Source organism: Rana temporaria, chromosome 2, assembly GCF_905171775.1.
Source record: "Rana temporaria chromosome 2, aRanTem1.1, whole genome shotgun sequence".
NCBI classification, from domain to species: Eukaryota; Metazoa; Chordata; class Amphibia; order Anura; family Ranidae; genus Rana; species Rana temporaria.
Window position 1 is genome coordinate 427820867 of NC_053490.1, and position 23512 is coordinate 427844378.

Sequence of the window (23512 nt, forward strand, 5' to 3'; positions counted from 1 at the left end):
CTGTGAAACATCGTCCATTCCCTATATTTTCCATAAGTGATGATTATAAAAGCCCCTACAGGTCATCAGTTTAGCGTTACCCATGAGCTCTGGTGCTAAAAGGGAATGTCTTTTCGCCCAGGAGGAGAGAAGGATCGCCCGACCCCTGTGACTGAGCGTGGTCACCTCCTGATCACTGGCAGAGACTGAGAACTGTCTGACAGCTTGGCCAGTGTACTGGTAGCACACAGAAAGCCCTACTGCCCATGGACATATATAAGGACATAGCTCCCAACTGTCCCTGACTTCAAGGGACTTCCCTGATTTGCAACAAAGTCCCTTTTTCCTCCTCATTTGTCCCTCATTTTGGTCTGATCTATATATTTGTATAGAAAAAGCACTATTTATTTGTCAGTGCTAAACCTTTCATCTAATCTCTAAATTGCTGCATTTGTATATGTCAAAAGCCAATATAAAGGAATAGTAGTGGTAAAAAAAGACTTCTGGGTTTAGAGTAGACCATTTTTTTGTACAATTCTCCTTTAAGGGAGGCGTGGCAGTGGGTGTGTCCTATACCTACATACTTTTTGGTAATGGATGTCCCTCATTTCCATCTCCGAAAGTTGGGTGGTATGGTGAGGACAATGGTATCTTTGTAGCTATTACACAGTTGTTTTTTCATATGCTTGTACTGATGAAGCTCTTTTTTTCACAGGCAGTGAAATTCGTAGCTTTCCCCGCCAGTCTGGGTTTTGTGGCTTTTCGTGTGCACGCAGAAAGTGAAAAAAATACTTCTCCTAAAACAGTCCTAAAAGTGGAAGAGGTAAGCATGGACATCTTTCAAGGCATTGATGTTGGCATCATTTGTAAATACAATATCGTTGTACTGCCAAGAGCTTGTTTTAGGACTTGTGTACATGGGCATTTGTTTGCTTTTCAGTCAGTGAAAATGCAAAAACAACTAAAATAAGAATAGTCGGCATAATCAGGATCCAATTGGATGTTCCTTGATTCATTTCAACATCCAATATTAATGTTGATTGTTATAATCCTATGACAGCTCATGTACCTTGTCCTGTCATATGACTGGACCACATAAACATGTCAATAGATTTTTAATTGAGGTGCGCTGCCTATCCTCTGAGCTGATGTGGGAATATTTGTTTAATTCTGTTAAATCTGAACTCCATATAATTATTTGTATTGCATACTGAAAATGGCCCCAGTTTGGCATAATGTAAGTATGTATTATTTATACCGGATGGGGCCAATTTGGATGCTGCCAATCACTGTGTTAGTTAGCCACTATTATAATATAATGTAAGCCATGATCTTCCAGGGATTGTTCAGGTTATGTGCAAGCTGCTGCCCATGCACACTGACCACAGCTGTTCTCTGAATGGACAAGGTGAAGAGGTGGGATGCCGACATCACAATCTCCACCACGTCCAATCAGAGAATGCCTTGTATTCCTTAAAAAATAATAAGGCGTTAAATGAATGGTGGCGGTGCTGAGCAAATGACCCATTAACCCCTTGCCGCCGAGTATACGCACATATGCAGCCTCGACTTTCGGGGGTTATACCAGGATGATGCCTGCGGCTGCAGGCATCATCCCAATATCATTTTTTAGAGCTGGTGATTGGCTTTCCAGGGATAACAACCGATGCTACATCCCCCCCCCCTCCCACCGCTCTTACAGGGCCTCCCGTCCCACTGGGAGACCCGATCTACGATCCGTCGCCTCCAGTGTCTAGAGAGAGACTGAAATGAAGCTGCGAACGGCTTCGATCCAGTCTCTTCAATGGAAACACAGAAGCAACGTCACCTCCGGTTTACTCGGCTGCCAATGGCGCTGTTTAAAAAAAAATACACAGTGTTCATAATCGCAGTTTTTGGCGATCTGAATACTTTGAAGTGCAAAGGAGGGATTGGGGGTCTTTTAGACCCCCGATTCCTTCATAAAGAGTACCTGTCACCACCTATTACTGTCATAAGGGATGTTTACATTCCTTGTGACAGCAATAAAAGTGATCAAATTTTTTTTTTTTTTATATTAAAATAAATAAGAAAAAAAAATACCCGTCCCCGGGGGCAAAGAAAACGCATAAGGAAGTCGCGGCCATATATGTAAACGGTGTTCAAATCACACATGTGAGGTATCGCCGCGATCGTCAGAGCGAGAGCAATAATTCTAGCCGTAGACCTCTAACCTGGTAACCGTAAAAAAAAATTAAAGCATCGCCTATGGAGATTTTTAGGTACCGTAGTTTGTCGCCATTCCACGAGTGCGTGCAATTATAAAGTGTGACATGTTTGGTATATATTTACTCAGCGTAACATCATCTTTCACATTATACAAATTTTTTTTTTTAATTCATGAAAATGTATTTTGCCCAAAAAGTTGTGTTTAAAACACCGCTGCACAAATACCGCGTGACATAAAATATTGCAACAGTCGCCATTTTATTCTCTAGATTCTCTGCTAAAAAATGTTTAGGGGTTCTAAGTAATTTTCTAGCTAAAAATACAGATTTTATTTTGTAAACTCCAAATGTCAGAAATAGCCTTATGCCTAGTACACACGAGAGGATTTATCCGCGGAAACGGTCCGGAGGACCTTTCCGCGGATAAATCCTCTGGCGGATTTTGATCTCATGGTTGTACTAACCATGAGATCAAAATCCGCGCGGAATTCCCTCCACGGTGACATGTCGCCGCGATGACGCGGCGACATGCGCGGCGCTGTAATATAAGGACTTCCACGCATGCGTCGAATCATTACGACGCATGCGAGGGATGGATTCGGACGGATTGATCCGGTGAGTCTGTACAGACCATCGGATCAATCCGCTGGACTGGATTCCAGCGGATCGATTTCTTAGCATGCTAAGAAATTTTGATCCGCTGGAAAACCATCGGCCCGAAAAATATCCACGGATAAATATCCGCTGGGTTGTACACACCAGCGGATCTATCCGCTGAAAGTGATCCGCGGATAAATTCCAGCGGATAGATCCTCTCGTGTGTACGGGGCCTTAGAGTCGGTTCACACATAGGCGGCACGACTTCGGGGGCGACTCTGCAAGTCGTCCTGAGGACGACTTGAGAGGCGATTCGCAAAACGACTTCTGTATAGAAGTCAATGCAGATCGCCCCGAGCCGCCCCCGACATACTACAGGAACCTTTTTTCTAAGTCGGAGTGACTTGCGTTGCTCCTATTAGAACGGTTCCATAGCATTGCATGGGACGCAACACGTCAGGCGGCTGAGCCGCCTGTCGTGTCGCCCCAGTGTGAACCGGCTCTTAGTCACGAAAGGGTAAAACATAACACCTCCTGTGCAAGTGTGTGGCGGTCTGATACTAAACCTTTTGCCCTCTAGACTGGGGATGCCTAAAACCAACTGTAAAAACACAAGAACGAAGGACGCACCAGCCTAGCACATTGTCTCCAAAACCTTTTATTCAAAAGAATGTAAATAAGTCTACTTACAGATGTTCAGACTGACAAAGCGTATCAGAATCAAGCAATCGGTTTGTCAACTCCGCTTGCTGTTATTAGGCTAAGGAGGACCTCAGCAAAGATCCAAAGGGCACGGCCTCCATATCTCGTAAGCATTTGTATCTTTCCTGAGGTCCTCCCTATCGATTGCTTAATTCTGATACACTTTATCAGTCTGAACATCTGTGAGTAGATTTATTTACCTTCTTTTGAATAAATGGTTTTGGAGATAATGCGCTGGGTTGGTCAGCCCTCTGTTGTGTTTTTACAGCTGAGCAAGTGACCCCCTGTGATCAGTGCAGAGTGAGACAGCTGTTCACATGGAACCCAAGCAAGACCCAGAAGATCACACCGTAGTGGTACCAGCTAGTACAGTGATTCTTTTATTTTCACCAGGGTTCAATTGCTCAAAGTTGGATGAATGTAAGCATGCAATATAGACCATACCTGGAGTTCAGCTTCAAACCCCATAGCCAAGTTTCTTTTTTGGATAGCGTTTTATTATTATTATTATTATCCTTCTATTTGAAATTTGAGAGCTTGCCCTTTACTTCCTGTTCTGATAGGAAGTAATGGGTGATCTCCCTAACAAGGACACTGACAGCAATAACAACCTTGCAGAAGCCTTAACTCTTCCCTGCTGTATCCTACTAGGGCTTGATATTAGGAAGCCTGGGCTCTGGACAGTTTTGCTGAGTAAAGAAAGGAGTTCAGTGGAGAAAGTCAAACATTAGTCATATAAGTGTTTAATGAGTCCCCTGAGAAGCCGTCAATGAAAATGCAATAATATGGCTTTGATGTCCGCTCTGCTGTGAAAAGGGAACACGTTTGTATGGTCAGATCTAGGCGTTTTAACACCCCTTCTGCACTTTTGAATCACTAAGGAGCTAAAAGAAAATGTACATGGGAGACTGTGTATATATGTATATAAAACTAAAGTATCACGGACAGTACTCCATTTTCTCTGTCACAATTGCACTAATACGGCTACAATCAAGTCTAGCATAGATGGATCGAAATTCAGCTGGTTCAGCAAGTAACGATTGAATTTCAATCCATCTATGGCAAGTCCGTTCCAGAAAAGTCAATCTATTGATAGACTTGTCTAGAACAGTTTCTTCGTTTAGCGCTGCTGCCAATTAGCAGCATTGCTGATCAATGTTTTCTGTTTTCTGACAGTGGAGGAGGAGTCCCTGCTGTCAGAATACAATGATACAGCGGGGATGATTCCTCCATCCATCTTATGTGGATGGGAGAATTTGTTCATTTTTTTTTCCGATCGGCCCACTGGCTGATCAAAATAAACGGATCCATGTGTTGCAAGGGAATTTGCCACCCGAGGTTAGTTCTGCTGATTTCCAATCATCCAATCATGTGCAAGCTGGGGTTGCACCAATATTGGTATCGGTGCTGATACTAAGTTTTTTTCACAAGTACTCGTACTCTGAAAATGCTCCGATTCCCGAAACTGGTACCTTTTGCGGTGCGATTTGAGCCCATACAAAATGAATGGGCTCAAATCAAACTGCAAGAAATCAAATAAAATGTGAACAGGAAAGCGGTGCGATTCCTGTCCGAATTGTATGCGGTTTTCAGCATTGCTCCTGTGTGAACCCAGGCTTGTCATAGTGACTTCAGCCTGGGTTCACACCGGAGTGGTGTGGGAAACCTCATGCGATTCAGACAGGCAATTCCTGTTCAAATCGCAAGCGATTCTTTGCAGTGAAATTTAAGCCCATTCATTTTGTATGGGCTCAAATCGCACCGCAAAGGTATTGGTAACCGGTATCAGCGAGTACGCAACCAAAAGAATCTGTACTCGCCGATTTAAAATAAAAATAAAAAAGCAGTATCGATATAACCGCAAAATGCTGTGTTTTTTTCCCCCCCTTGCATGTGATTGGGTATTCTTTGCAAAGTAAGATGCAAGTAGATCTAAATGATCTTTCTCTTTCGTTCATAGACGGACACAGCCTTCATTGACCTTAGGGTTATGCTTCTTCCTACCAGGAAGAAGCATAACCCTAAGGTCAATGAAGGCTGTGTCCGTCTATGAACTCAGAGAAATGGATTTTACGGTGAGTACAAAAATCCTTTTTTTTAAAGGTTTCTCTTGAACGTCTCCATATTTTGAATAGTGCTAAAAAAAACAATATCTTTTTTTCCTTTATGCTACTGTGCTTTTTGTCATTTCTATTTATCTTGTGTCTTAAAAATGTGCAGCTTACGCTGTATTCCAGCCCAGTGCAAGAAGCCAGATTTGTTGAAGAGAAGCAGACTGAACTGGAAGAGGGAATTTCATGGCTCAGACAGTCTGCAGCACCGTATACTAGCTGGTGTCAGGTATTTTAAATGTTTTCTTCTTTTATAAGTCAAGGTCTGTATATATCCAAACAGCGGTTGCGATGTCAAACATTAACAGCCACGTGGAGTACTATTTCATAACAAAGACTTTGTTTACCTTATTCTCAGTTACAGAGAAAGCATGGAGTATTTAAATCCCAGCATGCAAAGAAAACAGGTTTATGCTCACAGAAAGCAGTTAACACTGGTTCTGTCTCATCATGAGTATGCAGTTCAGTTTTGGTCACCAATCGGTAGAAAGAATGTCTTTTAGAAATAGAGTTCAGCGAAGGGCAACCTATTTAACCATTTCAGCCCCAGAAGGATTTAGCCCCTTAACGACGTGCCATTTTTTGCGATACGGCACTGCGTCGCTTTATATAAAAATTGCGCGGTCGTGCGACGCTGTACCCAAACTAAATTGATGTCCTTTTTTTCCCCACAAATAGAGATTTGTTTTGGTGGCATTTAATCACCTCTGCAGTTTTTATTTTTCGTGCTATAAACAAACAAAGCGTGACAATTTTGAAAGAAAAAAATGTATTTTTTGCTATAATACGTATCCAAAAAAAAAGAATGTATTCATCAGTCTAAGCCGATTATGGATTCTCCTACATGTTTTTGGTAAAAAAAAAAAAAATCCCAATAGGCGTATATTGATTGGTTTAAAGCGGGAGTTCACCCATAAAACAATTTTCCCCTTAGATGGATGCTCGTTTTGTCTAGGGGAATCGGCTAGTTGTTTTAAAATATGAGCCGTACTTACCGTTTTCGAGATGCATCTTCTCCGTCGCTTCCGGGTATGGGTCTTCGGGAGCGGGCGTTCCTTCTTGATTGACAGTCTTCCGAGAGGCTTCCGACGGTCGCATCCATCGCGTCACTAGTAGCCGAAAGAAGCCGAACGTCGGTGCGGCTCTATACTGCGCCTGCGCACCGACGTTCGGCTTCTTTCGGAAAATCGTGACGCGATGGATGCGACCGTCGGAAGCCTCTCGGAAGACTGTCAATCAAAATAGGAACGCCCAGTCCCGCAGCCCATACCCGGAAGCGGCGGAGAAGATGCATCTCGTAAACGGTAAGTACAGCTCATATTTTAAAACAACTAGCCGATTCCCCTAGACAAAACGAGCATCCATCTAAGGGGAAAAAGTATTATGTACGGGTGAACCCCCGCTTTAAGCAAAAGTTATTGCGTCTACAGATAGATTTATGAACTTTTATTTATTTTTTATTGTTTTTACTGGTAATGGCGACGATCTGCTATTTTTATTTTTTAGCGGGACTGCAACATTGTGGCAGACAAATCTGACCCCAAATTACACTTTTTTGGAGACCAGTGACATTATTACATTGATCAGTGCTAAAAAGTGCACTAATGTAAAAATGACACTGTCAGGAAAAGGGTTAACACTAGGGGACCATCAATCATTTAACTGTGTTCCCTAGGTGTATTCTAACTGTAGGGGGGGTGGGCTGCAAGGACATGACAGAGATCACTTTTCCCGATCTCTTGGAACAGTAGATCTCTGTCATGTCTCCTGTCAGAACAGGGATTTGCCTTGTTTACAAAGTGTTCTGCCTCTGTACTAGGCAATCGCGGTTTGCCGGCAGACTTAGAGTCCGCTCGACCCGCGAGCACGCTTCTGCAGCAGGCGCAAGTGCGCGCCAGTGGCTCTCGCCCGCAACTGCGCGAGCCGACGTACACCTACACCTATCGCGCAGGAGGGGGTTGGAGGACCTCCTCTATGAGGAAAGATTGTCATTTACCAACCTGCCAACTGATCACAGTAAATATAATGCAAGCGGGCGACAGGCGCAGGCACATACGTCAGGCCTCTCTTTCACAAGTGCACGACCCCTGCCAACCCGTGCTGTGATTGGACACCGCATGAATTTAGCAGCAGATGTTTTTTGACCGTCGGGAATTGCATGGCTCGTTATTTTCCTATAGGCCATTAAGGTAACGGGGTATCCTCACCTGCTTACCTATTGCCTATGTTTGTAGTTATTCGCTATACCATATAAAAGGCCTACTTAATTGTGATATATATGTTATCATTCTCAAACCACTTTCGGCCACTGACCTTGGCGTCCGTTCACTGTTTTGTGAGTTTAGCTTTATTCAATAAAAATATTGTGAAAGAATTTGGCAGCAGAATATAGCCTGTGATTTTGGCTGAAATTAGCTAATCGGCTGTGTCCAATCACACACAGAGTTCTGTGTATACACACACAGAACTCTGTGTCCATAGGGACAATGATCTGGCTGTTTCTTTTCTCTGAAAAGCAGGGAGAAAAAACATCCAGATAGTAAAGTAAAAGCAGCACACAGTTAACCCCTTGATTACCCCTAGATGGTAACCCCTTCCCACCCAGTGTCATTAGTAGGGTGTCGGTGTACAGTATTTTTTTTTTTTTTCTTTTTAAAAGCCTATGGCGTGTGTAACACACCCAAAAAACTTCACCCGGTGCAGAAAAAATGTGCACACACATAAAGAGTGTTCACAAAAACGTGCAGACGGGTGCAACGTCAATTGGTCCTCCTGTGAAAAAGGACCCAAACCCTGATCCCCCGGGGCGTTATGCTCCAGACGGGGACTGAGGTACTGTGGTCCGAGCAACCGAAGCCGACACAGACCCAACTTCCTTGGAGAGTCTGCCGAAACAGAACCCTCCCAGTACTAGGTGGGGCTCCCCCGAAGGGAGACCCCATGAGAGCAGGCGGACTAAGCCAGAAGGCCATGTCCACCCACTCCCAAGACGTTCAGGGCTGGCCCGAGGACCGGCACCCTACTAATCACACAGTGAACAAATAACATGCACAAACAAAAAAAGACAAAAACGTGACAAACATAGGCTAATGAATTAAATAAAGTGGGGGAAAGTGACAGTGAAGAGGAGAGTGAAAAAAGTGGTCATTGTGTTGTACAATGACCAGGCCCTTCCGGCCAGGAATAAAAAATTCCTCTGGTCCCAGCCAAAAGGCCCGGTCCAGGAGGCAGGTGCTAAAAAAAAGTGTGTACAGTATTATCACTGTATTGATGTCACTAGCGAAACAAACAGGATGACTAAGGTTTGGGACTTTGAATGAAGCAGGCAGGTGTAAGTAGTTTAAACTTATTGGAAGTCAGTGATAAGTTGCATGAGGGTAATCACGAGTCAACAAAGAAAACCAATATAAAACCAATGACTCCAGAAAAGGAGTGTGGGTGGGAAAAAAGAAAAAATAATGCCTGTCTCCAGGCTAGTGCATTAATATGTAAATAACCAGTCATTCACAGCAAGGGGGAAGACTGGACAAAAGTTTTCTCCTTTTTGTCCATTTATCTCACTGAAAAAAGAAAAGAGGATTGCTCAGAGCTGGATTAACTCTTTGTGGCAAGACTGGGCACAGATTATTGGAAATCTTATACAAAAATAAATAAAAATTTGGGTTTACATCCACTTTAAGGCTACATCCACTTCTATGCAACTTTGGGTGGGTGCGACTTGGCTTTGACCAATGATAATGGACAACTGTTGCAGAACTGTCGCATGTATAACATTCAGGTGTGACGTTCATGCAACTTTTGAGGGTTTAAATTGCAGTCTGTGGCTGTACTTCTCATTTAAAAGTTGTTTTCCATGATCTCTCTCTTTGTCTGTCTGTTTTGTATGAAGTGTATGCCTGGAAAAAATCAATACATATAGTCTGTACATTTCTGCAATATATGCACATTTTGCCTTGTTTTGTCTTCCTGCAAAATGCTGCAAGCGAAGGAAAATAAACGGTTATTTGCAGGAAATTCAGTATACTTCTAACTTCCTGTAGTGCACTGAAATCACAGGCAGTGTTGTCAGCCTTGCTCATTTCTCCCATGCTGGATGACAGAACACTGCCTCGTATATCATGGAGATGACGTGTGATGTTCCCTCGTCTGAAAGTGTGTGATGCAACATCCATATTACATAAAATAGAATCCATCTAGATGGTTTAGTGTGTAGAATAGCTGCAGAAAACCACCTTCATGTTTGCAGGTTCCTTTATGTCATTTTTACTGTATTTTCTATGATAAATGACTTAGTAGGGCATTTGGATACGTAACACAGTCCAGTCGCTTGATGTATTGCTTCTCATCAGGAGAAGTGCTTTGGTAAAGTAGGACATGTTATGACTTGGCGTGTATGCAGAAGCGATTGTAATTTAGAAAGGATTACGTCCATCAGATGGTAAGCACCTTTTGCCATGGTTACATAGCCTTCACTCTTTTCAGACTAGTTCTTCCTGTCTTTTTTTTTCTCTTGCCTAAATCAATATTTGTGTCGCCTCAGAGTTCCAGTGTTTTAATGAATAACTTGAACTTGCAAAAAGTAAAAAAAAAGTTTGTTTTTGCTTTAGATTAAAGGGGCCGTAGTGACCATAGGAATAAATGGGTATGATCCTGTTTATAGCTATAGTAATTATCTAGCATATCCAACCACACTCCACAGTCATCCCAGTTATTTATAGGGTTGGCTCATTCATACTGCTGCCTGTAACACAAGTTAAAACTGAACTTTATTTTGTTTTTCAAACTGTACAGTACTTTTGTTTAGACATCGCTTCCTGTCTGCACAAGCTGCGGGTATTCTGCGGGTAGTGCGTCACTTCTCGTACTTGCACTGTGCCCTCGGAGCTTCTGTCATAAGCAGTATCGTGGGATTTCGGAACGGAATTTCTTATCTTTTCAAATCATAGTGCATACATTTAAATATATTTTAAAACATTTAAGTGGATGTAAACCCACTCTCACCCTTTATAAACTACTGCCATAGTGCTGATCCATAAGGATATACACGCCTCCTGCATGTATCCTTACCTGTCAAATGTCTCCCCTCTGTCAGTTATAAGGCTGCATTCACACCTAGGCGTAGGCGATTTGCCGCGACAAATTGCGGCGTTTTTCCCCGCGGTTTTGTACAGGACATTGGCATCAATGTAAAACGCCCAAGCCGCCCGATTCGCGCGTCAAAAAAGGGTCCGGGACTTGTTTGAAATTCAGGCTTTCGGCGTTTTGCGTTGGAGATGTGAACCATCTCCATAGGGAATAATGTTATTTTTCCCCTCTAGCGTCTTTGAGCGTCCCGCTCCAGGCGACAAAACGCTCAGGTGTGAATGCAGCCTAAGAACTGAAAAACTGCAGATTCTGTGGGTGGATCTGTGGTCTGGAGCTCGGTGGGTGGAGTCGTGATGTCAGTAGACTCCCCGCCCTCCTCTACACTCCCCTTGTTAACATGCATTTTTTCCTGTGTGTTTCTTACACTAAATTCTGCTATGATCACTAACATCCATTCAAAATCCAGAAAAGTAACCACATGTCTTCAGAAAAGGAGTGGGGGTGGGAATTAAAAAATAATGCCTGTCTGAAGCTAGTGCATGAGATATGTAAATAACCCGTCACTCACAGCAAGGGGGAGGAACGGACTAAGGTTTTTCTCTGTAAGTCCGTTTTATTTCACTGAACAATAAGAGGATTGCTCAGAGCTGGATTAACACTGTGTGGCAAGACTGGGCACAGATGATAGGAAATCTTATACTGTACATTGTGACATCAAAAAAATAAATACAAATTTTCGGGTTTACATCTTTAACATAAGAAATTGTGAAGGAGAGGATTGTCGGTACCTTCACAGCTGCAGCAGTTATCTTCCGTACTGAGCTATGCTTTGGCATGTGGCTGTGGTTGTGTTTACATCACAACAGGGCGGTAACTTTTGATAACGACGCCGCCCATTGTGATGGCAACCCGGAAGTTGACGTCCCTGCTCGCCGTTACGAGTGAGCATGCGCGGGATCGAGCGGTGAATGCTGGGACATCAGCATTCACCGCAGCAAGGAAGTGGCTGCTTGTGGACTTCTCATGCCTACAAGCAAAATGGAAACTGCAGTAATAGAAGAATATAACTTTTTATTATAGACGGAATCGGAAAGCGGAGGACTTAGCACACCTAACTCGTACGTACTTTTTAAAGCGGAGGTTCACCCTAAAAAACATCTATGTACCATCCCATCCAGCATACTTGCGTCAGCTACAGTATATGACATACAATGACACGGCGCACCGGGGGACGGGGCAGAGTGATACAGTGAGTGGCTATAACCGCTCGCTGTATCACGGGAGCGCGCCCGCAAGGACTCCACACCATGCAAGCTCTCTCACATGAATGTGTGGGGTTCTTGCGGAGAGGACCAGAGACAGCCGCCGAGGGACCCCAGAAGATGTGCACCGGGGCCACTCTGTGCAAAACGAACTGCACAGTCAAGGTAAGTATAACATGTTTGTTATTTAAAAAAAAAAAAATGTTTTTCTTTACAACCGCTTTAAATTTTGGAAAACCTTTATTCCAAAAGGAAAAACCTGTTTGCTGTAACTGATTATAAAAGATCATCTGGAGTTTGGCTTCAATTTGCTAGTGTATCAAAATCTGTATCAAAATCTGCTAGTCCGTCTAACACCCCTATCCCCACAGTGTTAAATGCTTAGATCACAAGGTTAAAACAGAGGGAAACAGACTAAAAAAGAAACAAATGCAGCCACTATATCTAAGGATTAGTAAGTTTCAATATATTATCTTTGGGGTTTAATACAGTTTTTAACCTACATATGCTATACACTGTACACAGTCTGCAGTTCTTGTACTCACAAAATACTTCATAATTACTGTGCTAGGAGTGAGAGGCTCACAATGTACACACTCAAATACAGTCAAGGGCTGAGGTTGCCCTGTGTTCTGAGTGCAGAGATCGGGACTGTATATTTCACTTGCAACATATTGCCGATCACATCCAAATCACCAGCCTTGACATGACTGACACTGAATTGTGCACCACACTGCCCCATAGCCAGCAGGCAATGCAGAGCGACCAGAGCGCTGAATCGCTTCAGCTGCTCTGGTATTTGACTGGGGACATGTGTGACTTCGCCCTTAACCTGTCCTAACCGCCTGTCCATTTTCATTCGATCCACCAGACAAATTAAAAATAGTACCACCATCCGTCAGGATTTGGTAGACTGGATCGTATCGGATAGCGGCAGGTGTCAGCGGACTTGTCACTGCTGACATCCGCTGCCCCATGGAGGTGAATGAAGCGTCCTTTCAGGCCCACCTGAAAAACTGACAGGCGGACCTGATCGAACAGCACGTGTGAAAGGACCCGAACATAAAGATAACCCCCTATCCATACCTACCTTTTTGACAATACACCTATTCCATCCAGCACTGGTGTCAGATGCTCCCAGCTCCTGAATGGAAAAGAAGCTGCACCCAGATTCTTAGTATCAAAAATAGCTGATTCTGTATTTATGGGTATTCTATTTTGAGATCTGTAAATCGATAATCTTAAGGTAAAACATTCTAATTATATTGTGTGATATAATTCGCCAAGCAAGGTTATTTATTATAATGCTTGTTAAAATACATAACATTTTAGAGGTTGGCTATATATTTTGCTCTGTTTCTATTCATGAGAAGCCTGTGTTCTTCAGGGGTCGTGAAAGGGCCCTTTATGGTGGAAAAAAAATGTTGCACAATTAGTCCTTTATTACTCATGTTTCATAGTGCAGATGTTGGCACAGGTTACAGATTGCCATGCCTGTTTAAAAGTCTGATAAATGTTATATTACCTGGTAATTAAAATGTACTGCCAGACATCATGAGCACATGCTGTAATCCCATTTCACGTGAGGTTTAGGGATTGTGAAATTAAATTGGTTTTATATACAATCAAATTTCTTTTTGGGGGTAATATGACCACTTGTATGATTTGGGTATATAATTATTTAAAGTGGTTGTAAACCCCAGACGTGAAATAAGAACATATGTTTCTATAGTGTGTATTTGACTCAGTTAAGAGCACAAAGTGTCATTTCTGTCTGTTGCTCCATTTTTCTGCTATCAGCATGAGTCACTTCTGACAAGTTTTCCTGACACCAAGAAAAAAAAGGTGACAGCAGAGGAACCTCCAGCTGATTGACAGCCTCGGCTCTGTTCATGTGTGCAGTGTGAAGGGGGGTGTCCCTTCCCTCCAATCAGCTCTTACAGCTCACTGAGCTCTACAAAGTGTAATTTAAGCTCCCCGTCCCCGTTTTCTGACAGCTCAGACAGGCTTTATAAATTCTGGATTTTAAACGGATGTAGAGAACACTGCAGATAAACAGGTACAACCTTATGTAGAAGAATTTGTTTAATCTCTGTGTATCACCTGAGGACAGTCACTTCATTGGATATACAGTATGTAAGGGTTTACAGCTACTTTAAATATAGCTTTGCTTGCAGTAGAGCTATATGATGGATAGATGTCTGGCCTATGTGCACAACAAGATTACATGCAAAGGTGCAAAAATGGGTTGTTGGATGATAAAAAAAAAATGTACATCTAATAGATGTTTTCCTGTGTAAGTTCTGCTGATGTTCCATATAGACCATATTAAACATACATTGTTGTATGATGTCACCAGGAGCAGGTATTGATCATGCAATTATTTTTGGGAATCAAAGTCAGTATTGACCTTTTATATATTGAAATTCTACCACTTTGGGTCTTGCCTTAGGGCTCTTTCACATGGTCCGCCTGCCAGTTTTTTAGGCGGACCTGAACGGGCGCTCCGTGCTCCTCTATGGAGCCGCGGATGTCAGCGGTGACATGCCCGCTGACATCCGACCCGCTCCGATCTGCCAAAGTGTGACGGAGGAAAAACCTACAGACGGTCCGTGTTCATCCGATCCCCCCATAGGGGAGAGCAGAGAAAAGACAGGGCGGTCCCTGTACAGTGTGCGGTGACCGCTCTGTCATCCGCCGGCTCAGCGGGGATCAACGGAGCGATCCCCGCTGAGCAAGCGGAGGTTCACGGGGTGGATCATTACTGATCCGCCCTGTGTGAAAGGGGCCTTACTCCATACCCTTCGACTTTGGCACTCAGTTATATTTTTAGCTGACTTGATTTCCCCCCCATTTGCCTTTATTACAGTTGCTTCAGTTGCGTCAATGCCCTCTGTTCCCTCCCGGCCTGAGCATGGCTTCACTAATGTACACTCTTTTCTCACACCCACCAGGATCTTGGCCTTTGAAACTCTTCCATCTTCTTATGAGATACCTCTGCATGAACGTTATCACTATCTACAACTTCTTCACTTTGTCTCCAGTCTTTATCGCTCCTAATTAACTCCATGTAGCTGGACACCCTTTGAAAGTCTCTGTCGTTCACACCCCCTGTCACAAGGTCCCATTTCCCTGATTTACTTCTCGATAATCTCTACTAAGCAACCTATTGTGCGACACTATAAGCAACAGTGGGAAAGCGAAGTGGGGATGGAGTTGGATCCTTAGGACTGGTGGAATATGACTTTGGCTGTATCCAAATGCTCCAAAAATGTCCTCATCCTTGAGAATGCGTACAAAGTGTTATATCACTAGTATTACACACCGGCTCGACTAGCTCGAATTGTTCCTAATTATCCCTCAACTCGCCAAGAACGCGGTGACTTACAACACTACCACGAGCCGAGAAAAATGTTCAATGATTCCGAGCATGTGTCGAATTGATTCCGAACATGTGTAGGATTTTTGAGCGTCGTATTTGCATACAGACGATCGGAATTTCCGACAATAACCTTTCCCGTTGGAAAAATTGAGAACCAGCTCTCAAATTTTTGCTGTCAGAAATTTCGACAGAAAATGTCCGATGGGGCCTACACATGGTCAGAATTTCCGACCAAAAGCTCACATCGAACTTTTCTTGTCGTAATTCCAATCGTGTGTACGCGGCATAAGAATTAAGGGTACCAATTTAGCTTTAGAGTTGTGAGTAACTTTCCTGCATTTTCACAAGGGCAACACAGAGCTCAAAGTGTTGTGTCGACTATTTATATTATTTAGAAATTAAATAGGGAGATGAACTGGTAATACAATAAAAATAACTTGACGGTTCTTAGAGGGATATTTAAACAGTGCATGATGTCTTTAAGCAAACCTTTTTACACATTTAGGGCAATAAATCAGGTTCATCTTAATGCCCCTTTCCCCAGAAGCCCATAACTCTGTTTAGCCTAACAGTGAAGAAAATACATAGTGCTCTCGGTATGGAGCAACATCAGATTTCCTGTTTTTCTCATGTGACATTGCTGGTGCTAGACCTGGAACTGTTGCATGGGGTTAGGGAGATGGTCCTCAGCCTTGTGTGAGCTTTGAGTTGCTTTAGTGGGAGCTTACATGCCGCTTTCTTTCCTGCCTGCAGAACATAATGAGGAAAGAAAGGAGAGCAAAGAACAAACCTTTACCATATTGCCATAATCTCACACAGCCTTTTTCAACCAGGGTGTCTTTAGGGGTGCCTTGGCAAAATGCATAAAAGTTTACCAAAAATCGTATACAAGCTAGCGGGTAGATGAAGCCTGCCTTTTGGTTACACAAAGCTACAGGTTTTCATTGTAGACCAGGGGTCGCCAAACTGCGGCCCGGGGGCCGAATGCAGCTCTTTGCTTGCCATTATCTGGGCCCTTGAGGCACTATTCTCCCACTGATACGAGACACTATTCTGCCAACTGATAATGGGGCACCATTTCTCTCATTGACACCAACAACGGGCCTCCAAATGGTGGGGCACTATTCCTCTACCCTATACCAAATGTGGCAATGTTTGCTCCCACTGATGCAAGGAAGATTTCCACTCCTGCTGGCCACAGTCCGGCCCCCCTAAAGTCTGAAGGACAATAAACCGTCCCTTTGTTTAGAAAGTTTGGAGACCACTGTTGTAGACCATTACAACCTTCGAGCCGCTGGCGTCCTAACAACCAATGACATCATCAGGTGCCTCCACAACATCCTTTTTGAGAAGCACTGAAACACCAGTCAGTATCCATGTGTAAAGGCGTATTTGCTTTGTTAGAATAAATCATCTCTGACATTGGGTTTCCTACAAGGGTGGATGTTGCTGTGTTATGTAAAACTTTTAGTTGTGCAAAATTTTAAAAGGTGCCGCAACTGAAGGAAGTTTGAGAAACACTGTTTTAACAGACCTGAGCAGAATACGTGAGAGAGTATGGCTGTTAACTTATTTATGCCAACACGGAGCACAGGAAAAGAAGTGCAGAAAGTGTGTTTTTTTGTTTTTTTAACTAAAAGAAAATGTTATTGTCGGGCATTTTCAACCATGACTTACAGTAGTGCAGGACTATACAAATGTATGTGATGTCTACTAATCTTTAAATTAATATATCATATTTATCATCTTTTGTAGGATGTATACACAAAGACCAAGCCTAAGGTGGAGACTGCTGTGGAGCATTCAAAAAGTATTTAAATTCTCTGCTTTTTATATTCTCTTTTTTTTTTTTTTTTTTTATATAATTTTCCAAATTATGTTTTATAGTTCTCTGTAACATGTTGTAATGCAGGTTATCATGAGGTGGGCTAATGGGAACTAAAAAGCAATACAAAGAAAAAAAAACACAGAAATAACTGTCTGCACGACTAAAGCCTCATACACAAATGTCCGACGGACCTGTTTGATTGGAAAATCCGACCGTGTGTACACTCCATCGGACAAATGTTTTCGCTTTTTCATCGAACAAATGTTCACTGTGAAAACAGACAAACTTTCCGGCAACAAATGTCCTACATCGGCTAATCCCATCGTGTGTACACAAGTCCATCGGACTTAAGTCCCAAATACAAGCCCGCATGCTCAGAACCAATGCTAAAGATCAGCCAACAATAGCAGAAGTTGCCCAAAGGGTGGCGGTAAAGCGCTGAAAAACCACATGATTTGGTGAAAGTTGGCTGAAAAAGTCCTGCCGTGTGTATGCATACCAAGTTCACGGCCAACGCCCTTCGGACAGAAATCCACGGAAAAGGCCCCTTTCACACTTGTGCAACTTGTCCCACAATTTGGGACTGCAAAGTAGCATGATAAGTCGTTCCCCTATGATTTCCAATGACAACCATTCATATTAGTACGACTTCAAGTCGTTCCGACTTCAATGTAGTCCCTGCACTACTTTGCTCCGACTTTGATGCCATTTACAGGTATTTTAGGCCCCTTTCACACTACTGCGAATTCAAAGTCACACGATTTTACCGCAATTTGCGGAATGTCCTAAAATCGCTGCTGCAAATTGTGGTAAAATCGTGTGACTTTGAAGTCGCAGTAGTGTGAAAGGGGCCTAAAATACTTGTTTTTGGCACAAGAAGAGTCTGTTAAAGAGGAAGTAAACCCTCTGGGGAAAAAAATAAAAATGCACCCTGCAAGACAAAGGCATATTGAGCTAGTATGCATAGCATACTAGCTCATTATGAATTACTTACTTGAGATCAAAGCCCCCGCAGTGGCCCTCGTTCCCCCTCCTCCGTCGCCATCTCTCCCAGAGTGACTTTGGGGTATCGTGGCTCCGGCGCTGTGACTGGCCGGAGCCGCAATGACGTCACTCCCGCGTATGCGAACAGGAGCCGCTAGTCACGGCATGATCGCCGTTAGAAACGGCACGCTCAATGCGCTTACGCCGTTGTCTACGGCGTATGCGCCGTAAGACATCGTTGCCTGTCTTTTTTGCAAATATCTCCTAAGCCATGTAGGTTTAGGAGATATTTCTTGCACCTACAGGTAAGCCTTAATCTAGGCTTACCTGTAGGTAAAAGTGGTCTGTAATGCAGCGTACACACGATCAGGCTTTTGCCCGGCCAAATCACATCGGAGTTCCATCGTAGTAAAATAGAATGTGTTTTATATCTAAACTCCGACGGAATTCATCGGAATATCCGATGAAAAAACACACGATCGGAATATCCGATGGAAATAAGGCATAAGGGTTTACAACCACTGTAAGAAGAACACTTGTGAAGCTCTATAACACATTTGCATGTTTCTAAATTGCCCTTTACGGCTTTGGACTGCACTATTTGTTTTGCACTGGATTGTTTTGATGGACTGCAAGACACATATTTCTGGCTACGCTTTTTTTTTTTTTTTTTTAAAGTCTCAGTTAAGACGGTATATTTTATTTCATTGTTTGTTTAAGTACTTAAGTATTGTTATATTTTGAAAAGGGCTGGACTTTTATCTTAATTTTATGTTCATATCACTACTACTATTAACATGCTGACAAAATCAAGGAAGTTGGCCAAAGGTAAAGAGGCCAGCAAATGCAAGCAAATCTAAGCAGTTGAAAGTCTATAGAGTAATAGCAGCTTTTTATCAGCATTTCCATCTAAAGTTTGATATCACCAGTAGTGGTGTTTTCATTACTTGCAGTAGCTTTAGAATAGAAAGTGTGATTGCAAGGTCAGTATGTAGTTGGGACTGCGTGCCATTAGACCACATTCCAAGTAACTGTATTAAACATACTAACTATATATATATATATATATATATATATATATATATATATATATATATATATATATATATATATATATATATATATATATATATGTGTGTATATATATATGTATATATATATATATATATATATATATATATATATATATATATATATATATATATATATATATATATACATATACACACTGTATGCCAACATGATTATTTTTTATGAGAATCTGTCAGGATAGAAATATGGGAGCTGCCATTGCTGACATTTGGGTATAAGTGGTAGCTCCAGGATTCTGATCCTTTATTACTTTAGATCCGGGATATGCAATTAGCGAACCTCCAGCTGTTGCAGAACTACAAGTCTTATGAGGCATAGCAAGACTCTGACAGCCACAAGAATGACACCCAAAGGCAGAGGCAGGATGGGAGTTGTAGTTTTGCAACAGCTGGAGGTCCGCTAATTGCATATCCCTGACTTAGATAATCGCTGAATTTGAAAAATCATGTACATATCAGGTGTCCTCGCAACTTATATGCACATGCATGTTTCAGGTCAGTGATTTTTCAGCTAGTGACAGAAAGCCTGGAGTATACTTCTTTAATGACACGTTAACAATGAAGGCCTTATTTAATTGAAGGATTCCTTTTAGAATGAGGACTTTGTCAAGCAAGACAGGGAAGCCATTCGTCCGCCAGCTTCTGTCGAAGGGGCAAGACCGAAAAAGGTCTGCCGACCGGCTCCCAGAGTCTTCTGGTGGGGGCCATCTCCCTGTTAGAACACAATAGAACAGGGGAGATTGCTATACTAACATCAGATTGTTAGTACAGCAGCTGCGACCTGAGCTGTAGTTTTTTTTTTTGTTCAGCCCGATGGGTTGAGCGAAAAAAATAAAATGCAGTGTGTACTGAGCCTTAGAATACCTTTACCTATTGGTTACTATATTTTATTATTACTTAATGAGGATTTGTCATCCAAAAAGACTTTTCTTGTAACTAGGAACAAAGAACTTTTCATATAACTATCTTGTTGCAGTGACATATGAAAATCTAAGAGATGCACCACCCGGATTCTATCCCAGACTCGGTCTAATTGGATTTGCTGGAATTGTTGGCTTATTTCTTGCAAGAGGTTAGTATATGTTCAGTTGAGTGAAAATTACACTGTTTTGCAAACATTAAATTAATAAAGACTGGCACAGGCATTAGGCCTGCACCAAAATGAAGAGGATTTTATTCATAATTAAAGCAGTATTAAACCCAAAAACAAAAATCTAATGTAGTACAGCTTACCAGTCATTAGATGTGGTGGCTGCATTAGTTTGTTTTGTTTTTTTCTCCCTCTGTTTTCACCTGGTGATCTGGCCATTAACACACCTCCTGTATTGGGCTAGGTTCACACATGTCCAGTGAAACTATCCTCTCGGTGTTCAGCTGCGATTTAGATGCAGTTTAGATGCAAATTTAGCATCTTTAACATTAGCTGGTTGTTAAGGAGCAGGCCGGGAAGCAGACCACCATGTTCTTGACAACGGATGACTCAGCTGTCAGCAGGATTCCTCACTGACAACTGAATGTAAAATAAAAAATTGAGCAACATTTATTTAAAAAATAGCAATGGATCCCCTTCAAAAATCTATACCAGACCCTTAGCCTAGCAGGACGCCAGGAGAGCGCCCCCCTCTTCTGAATCATACCAGGCTACATCCACATGCCCTCAACATAGGGGGTGGTTTGCAGCAGGAGGGACTCTGCCCCGCCACCCCAAAGTACCTTGTTCCCATATTGATGGGTACAAGGGCCTCTTCCCCGCAACCCTGGTCGGTGGTCGTGGGGGTCTGCGGGCAGGGGGCTTATCGGAATCTGGAAGCCCCTGTACAATGTGCCGCTACCCATTCACTAAAAAAAAAGTGTCAAAAAGAAATAAAAATGTAGAGACCGTTTTTAACAATTCCTTAATTTAAAGGTAAAGGATTTACATAAATAAAAGCTGATAATTTTAAGCACCCCTGTGGGTGGTAAATGTTTTTTCTTATCTCTCTAACTGCTACATCTGCAAGTGAGCTTATTCTTTTGAAAAACAACAGACTTACTGGCTGGATCACCAGGTGAAAAGAAGTGAAAAAATATATAAAAATGAAAACCAATACCAATGCCCGGCCAAAAGCACGACGGAATTCCATCAGAGTAAAATAAAACATGTTCTATATTTAAACTCCGATGGAATTTCGATGGAATTTCTCCGAAGGGGCATACACACGGTTGGAATTTCCGATGGAAAAAGTCCATCTGACGTTTTCCATCAGAAATTCCGATCGTGTGTACGTTGCATAAGAATTGGTAAGCTGCAATATAATAAATGTTTACTTTGGGGTTTAATACTGTTTTAACAAAAGCAATGCATTCATCACATGCCTGTACAGTAGAAGGTTCCCTGTGCAATCCTAAAACTTTGCATTTCTTAGTGATCGTGCAATAAAGAAGAGCTTTGCACCGAAGCTTGTCGGTGTTGATAACATATCTCTTTGTTAATCAATAAATACAATTATTTATTCTGGCCATTAAAATGAATTCATGGTAAACACGCCTAGCAGCTTTTAGTAGCAGCAAGCGTTTTTTGTGGCCAAACTCTGCTACTCCTGGACAGACTGGCTGTGCTTTTTTTTCCTAGCTCTAAAACCCCCTGCCACTAAATTCTCCTAAAAGCCTAAAGCGGCATACACACGGTCGGAATTTCCGATGGAAAAAGTCAGATGGGAGCTTTTCATCGGATATTCTGACCGTGTGTATGCCCCATCTGACTTTTTCCGTCTGAATTTCTGATGGACTCAGATAGAGAGCAGGTTCTCTATTTTTCCGTCAGAGTTTAGCCTGGTCAAAAGTCCGACCGTATGTACATGTCATAAAATGCCAGCCGCACCCCTAGAAGCAACTGAAAAAATGTCCAGTGTGCATGAGGTCTAAATGCAAAAGCTGCGCTGTTTTCTGTTTCACTCTAAAATAGAAACTGGCGAAGATGCACCTGAAACCAGGTTACAAAGTTTATGTAGATGTCTGATTTCTTGCTCTTAAAAAACTTTGCATTTATCATTTTTTCTTTTTTTAAATTAAGTTGCTTTCTTACAAGAGAATACCAGTATAAACAAAACCATGTTTTTGTTTGTTTTTAAAGGAACAGCTGTTTAGATTTCAGTATATAACCTATAGAAATTGTATTGTTTTTTTACAGAATTTGGGAGGTAATAAAAGAGAAGTTTGGGATTGTAAAAAAAAAAAAATTATACTCACAAAGGTGGATGCAGGTCGATCCGACGTTGCATCTGTCCCCTGCCACCTCTACAGTGAAGACTGAGTGATGAAACACCGCAATCGATCAGTTCTCCCCCTCCGCTCTGAGCAGAGAGCCGTGACTGTCAATCAGCGGCTCTCTGCTCTCCCCTTCAGCACTCACTGGAGCTGTGGAGTGGGTGGGAGGGACTGGCTCAGGCTCTCAGTGGGTCGCCAGCCATCTGAGTGGTTCCGATCCAGGCATCTGGGTGAAGCCCGTTGTCTGCTGAAAACGAGTCAGACTTGCAGCATGATCTGCACTCCTGTGATTCATAGGCAAAGTATTGACAAAACAGCTTTGGCCATACTTCTTTTAATATAGACATTTTCTAACCTTCCAAACTAGACATCCAAAATAATTTTTTGTACACGCCTGCCTTCATGATGGGATAAAGCGTGTTGTGTTTTTACCTAACTCAATATTGCTGCCTCATTACAGACACATCAAAGGAGAAGTATAGCTAAAGCTATTTTGGCTATGCTTCTTCTATGGATCACAGAACATCACTCAGTCGGTCCAGGCTTGGGAAAGATCCCGACCTTACAGTCATGATCCACTCAGATGCCTGGACCGCCAGTTGGCTCAGCCACTCAGCAAGCTGCTTGGAAACTGACCCATCCACTCCTCACCCCTCCACAGCCCAGTGCTCCAGTGAGCGCTGGAGGGGCAGAGAGCCGGTGACTGACGATCACCGTCTCTCTGCAGGCTGAAGACCGAGAATTGAGTGATCTAGAGTATGATTGTTTATTAAAAAAAAAAAAAAGCCATCATTCTTTGAAGAGTGAGATGATAAATAGGATGGCTTCTGCTCGTTCATGCGGACAACGCTTCTCCCCCCCCCCCTCCAACCAGCGCAGCATAGAGGTCACACAAACAGATTAAATTGTTCTTATTCCACATTGACTTGATTGTAAAGCAGGGGAACTCATTAAACTGTGGGGTTTTTTTTTATTTTATTTTTTTAATTGCATTCAGATATGTTACGCGGTCAGACAGTTCTTAGCCAGAAAGGAAGG

At 42.5% G+C, this 23512-nt stretch overlaps 1 protein-coding gene across 2 annotated transcripts in view; it reads left to right on the top strand.

The window, feature by feature from the left end:
- The window catches only part of APOO (apolipoprotein O), a 114961-nt gene that overhangs the window by 40326 nt on the left and 51123 nt on the right, over positions 1 to 23512 (top strand). For both annotated transcript variants that reach the window (XM_040338263.1, XM_040338264.1), the window contains exons 2-5: positions 695 to 802; positions 5706 to 5825; positions 17081 to 17135; positions 20205 to 20300. In XM_040338263.1, the coding sequence (XP_040194197.1) occupies positions 695 to 802; positions 5706 to 5825; positions 17081 to 17135; positions 20205 to 20300 (379 nt within the window). The remainder of the gene's footprint in view (positions 1 to 694; positions 803 to 5705; positions 5826 to 17080; positions 17136 to 20204; positions 20301 to 23512) is intronic.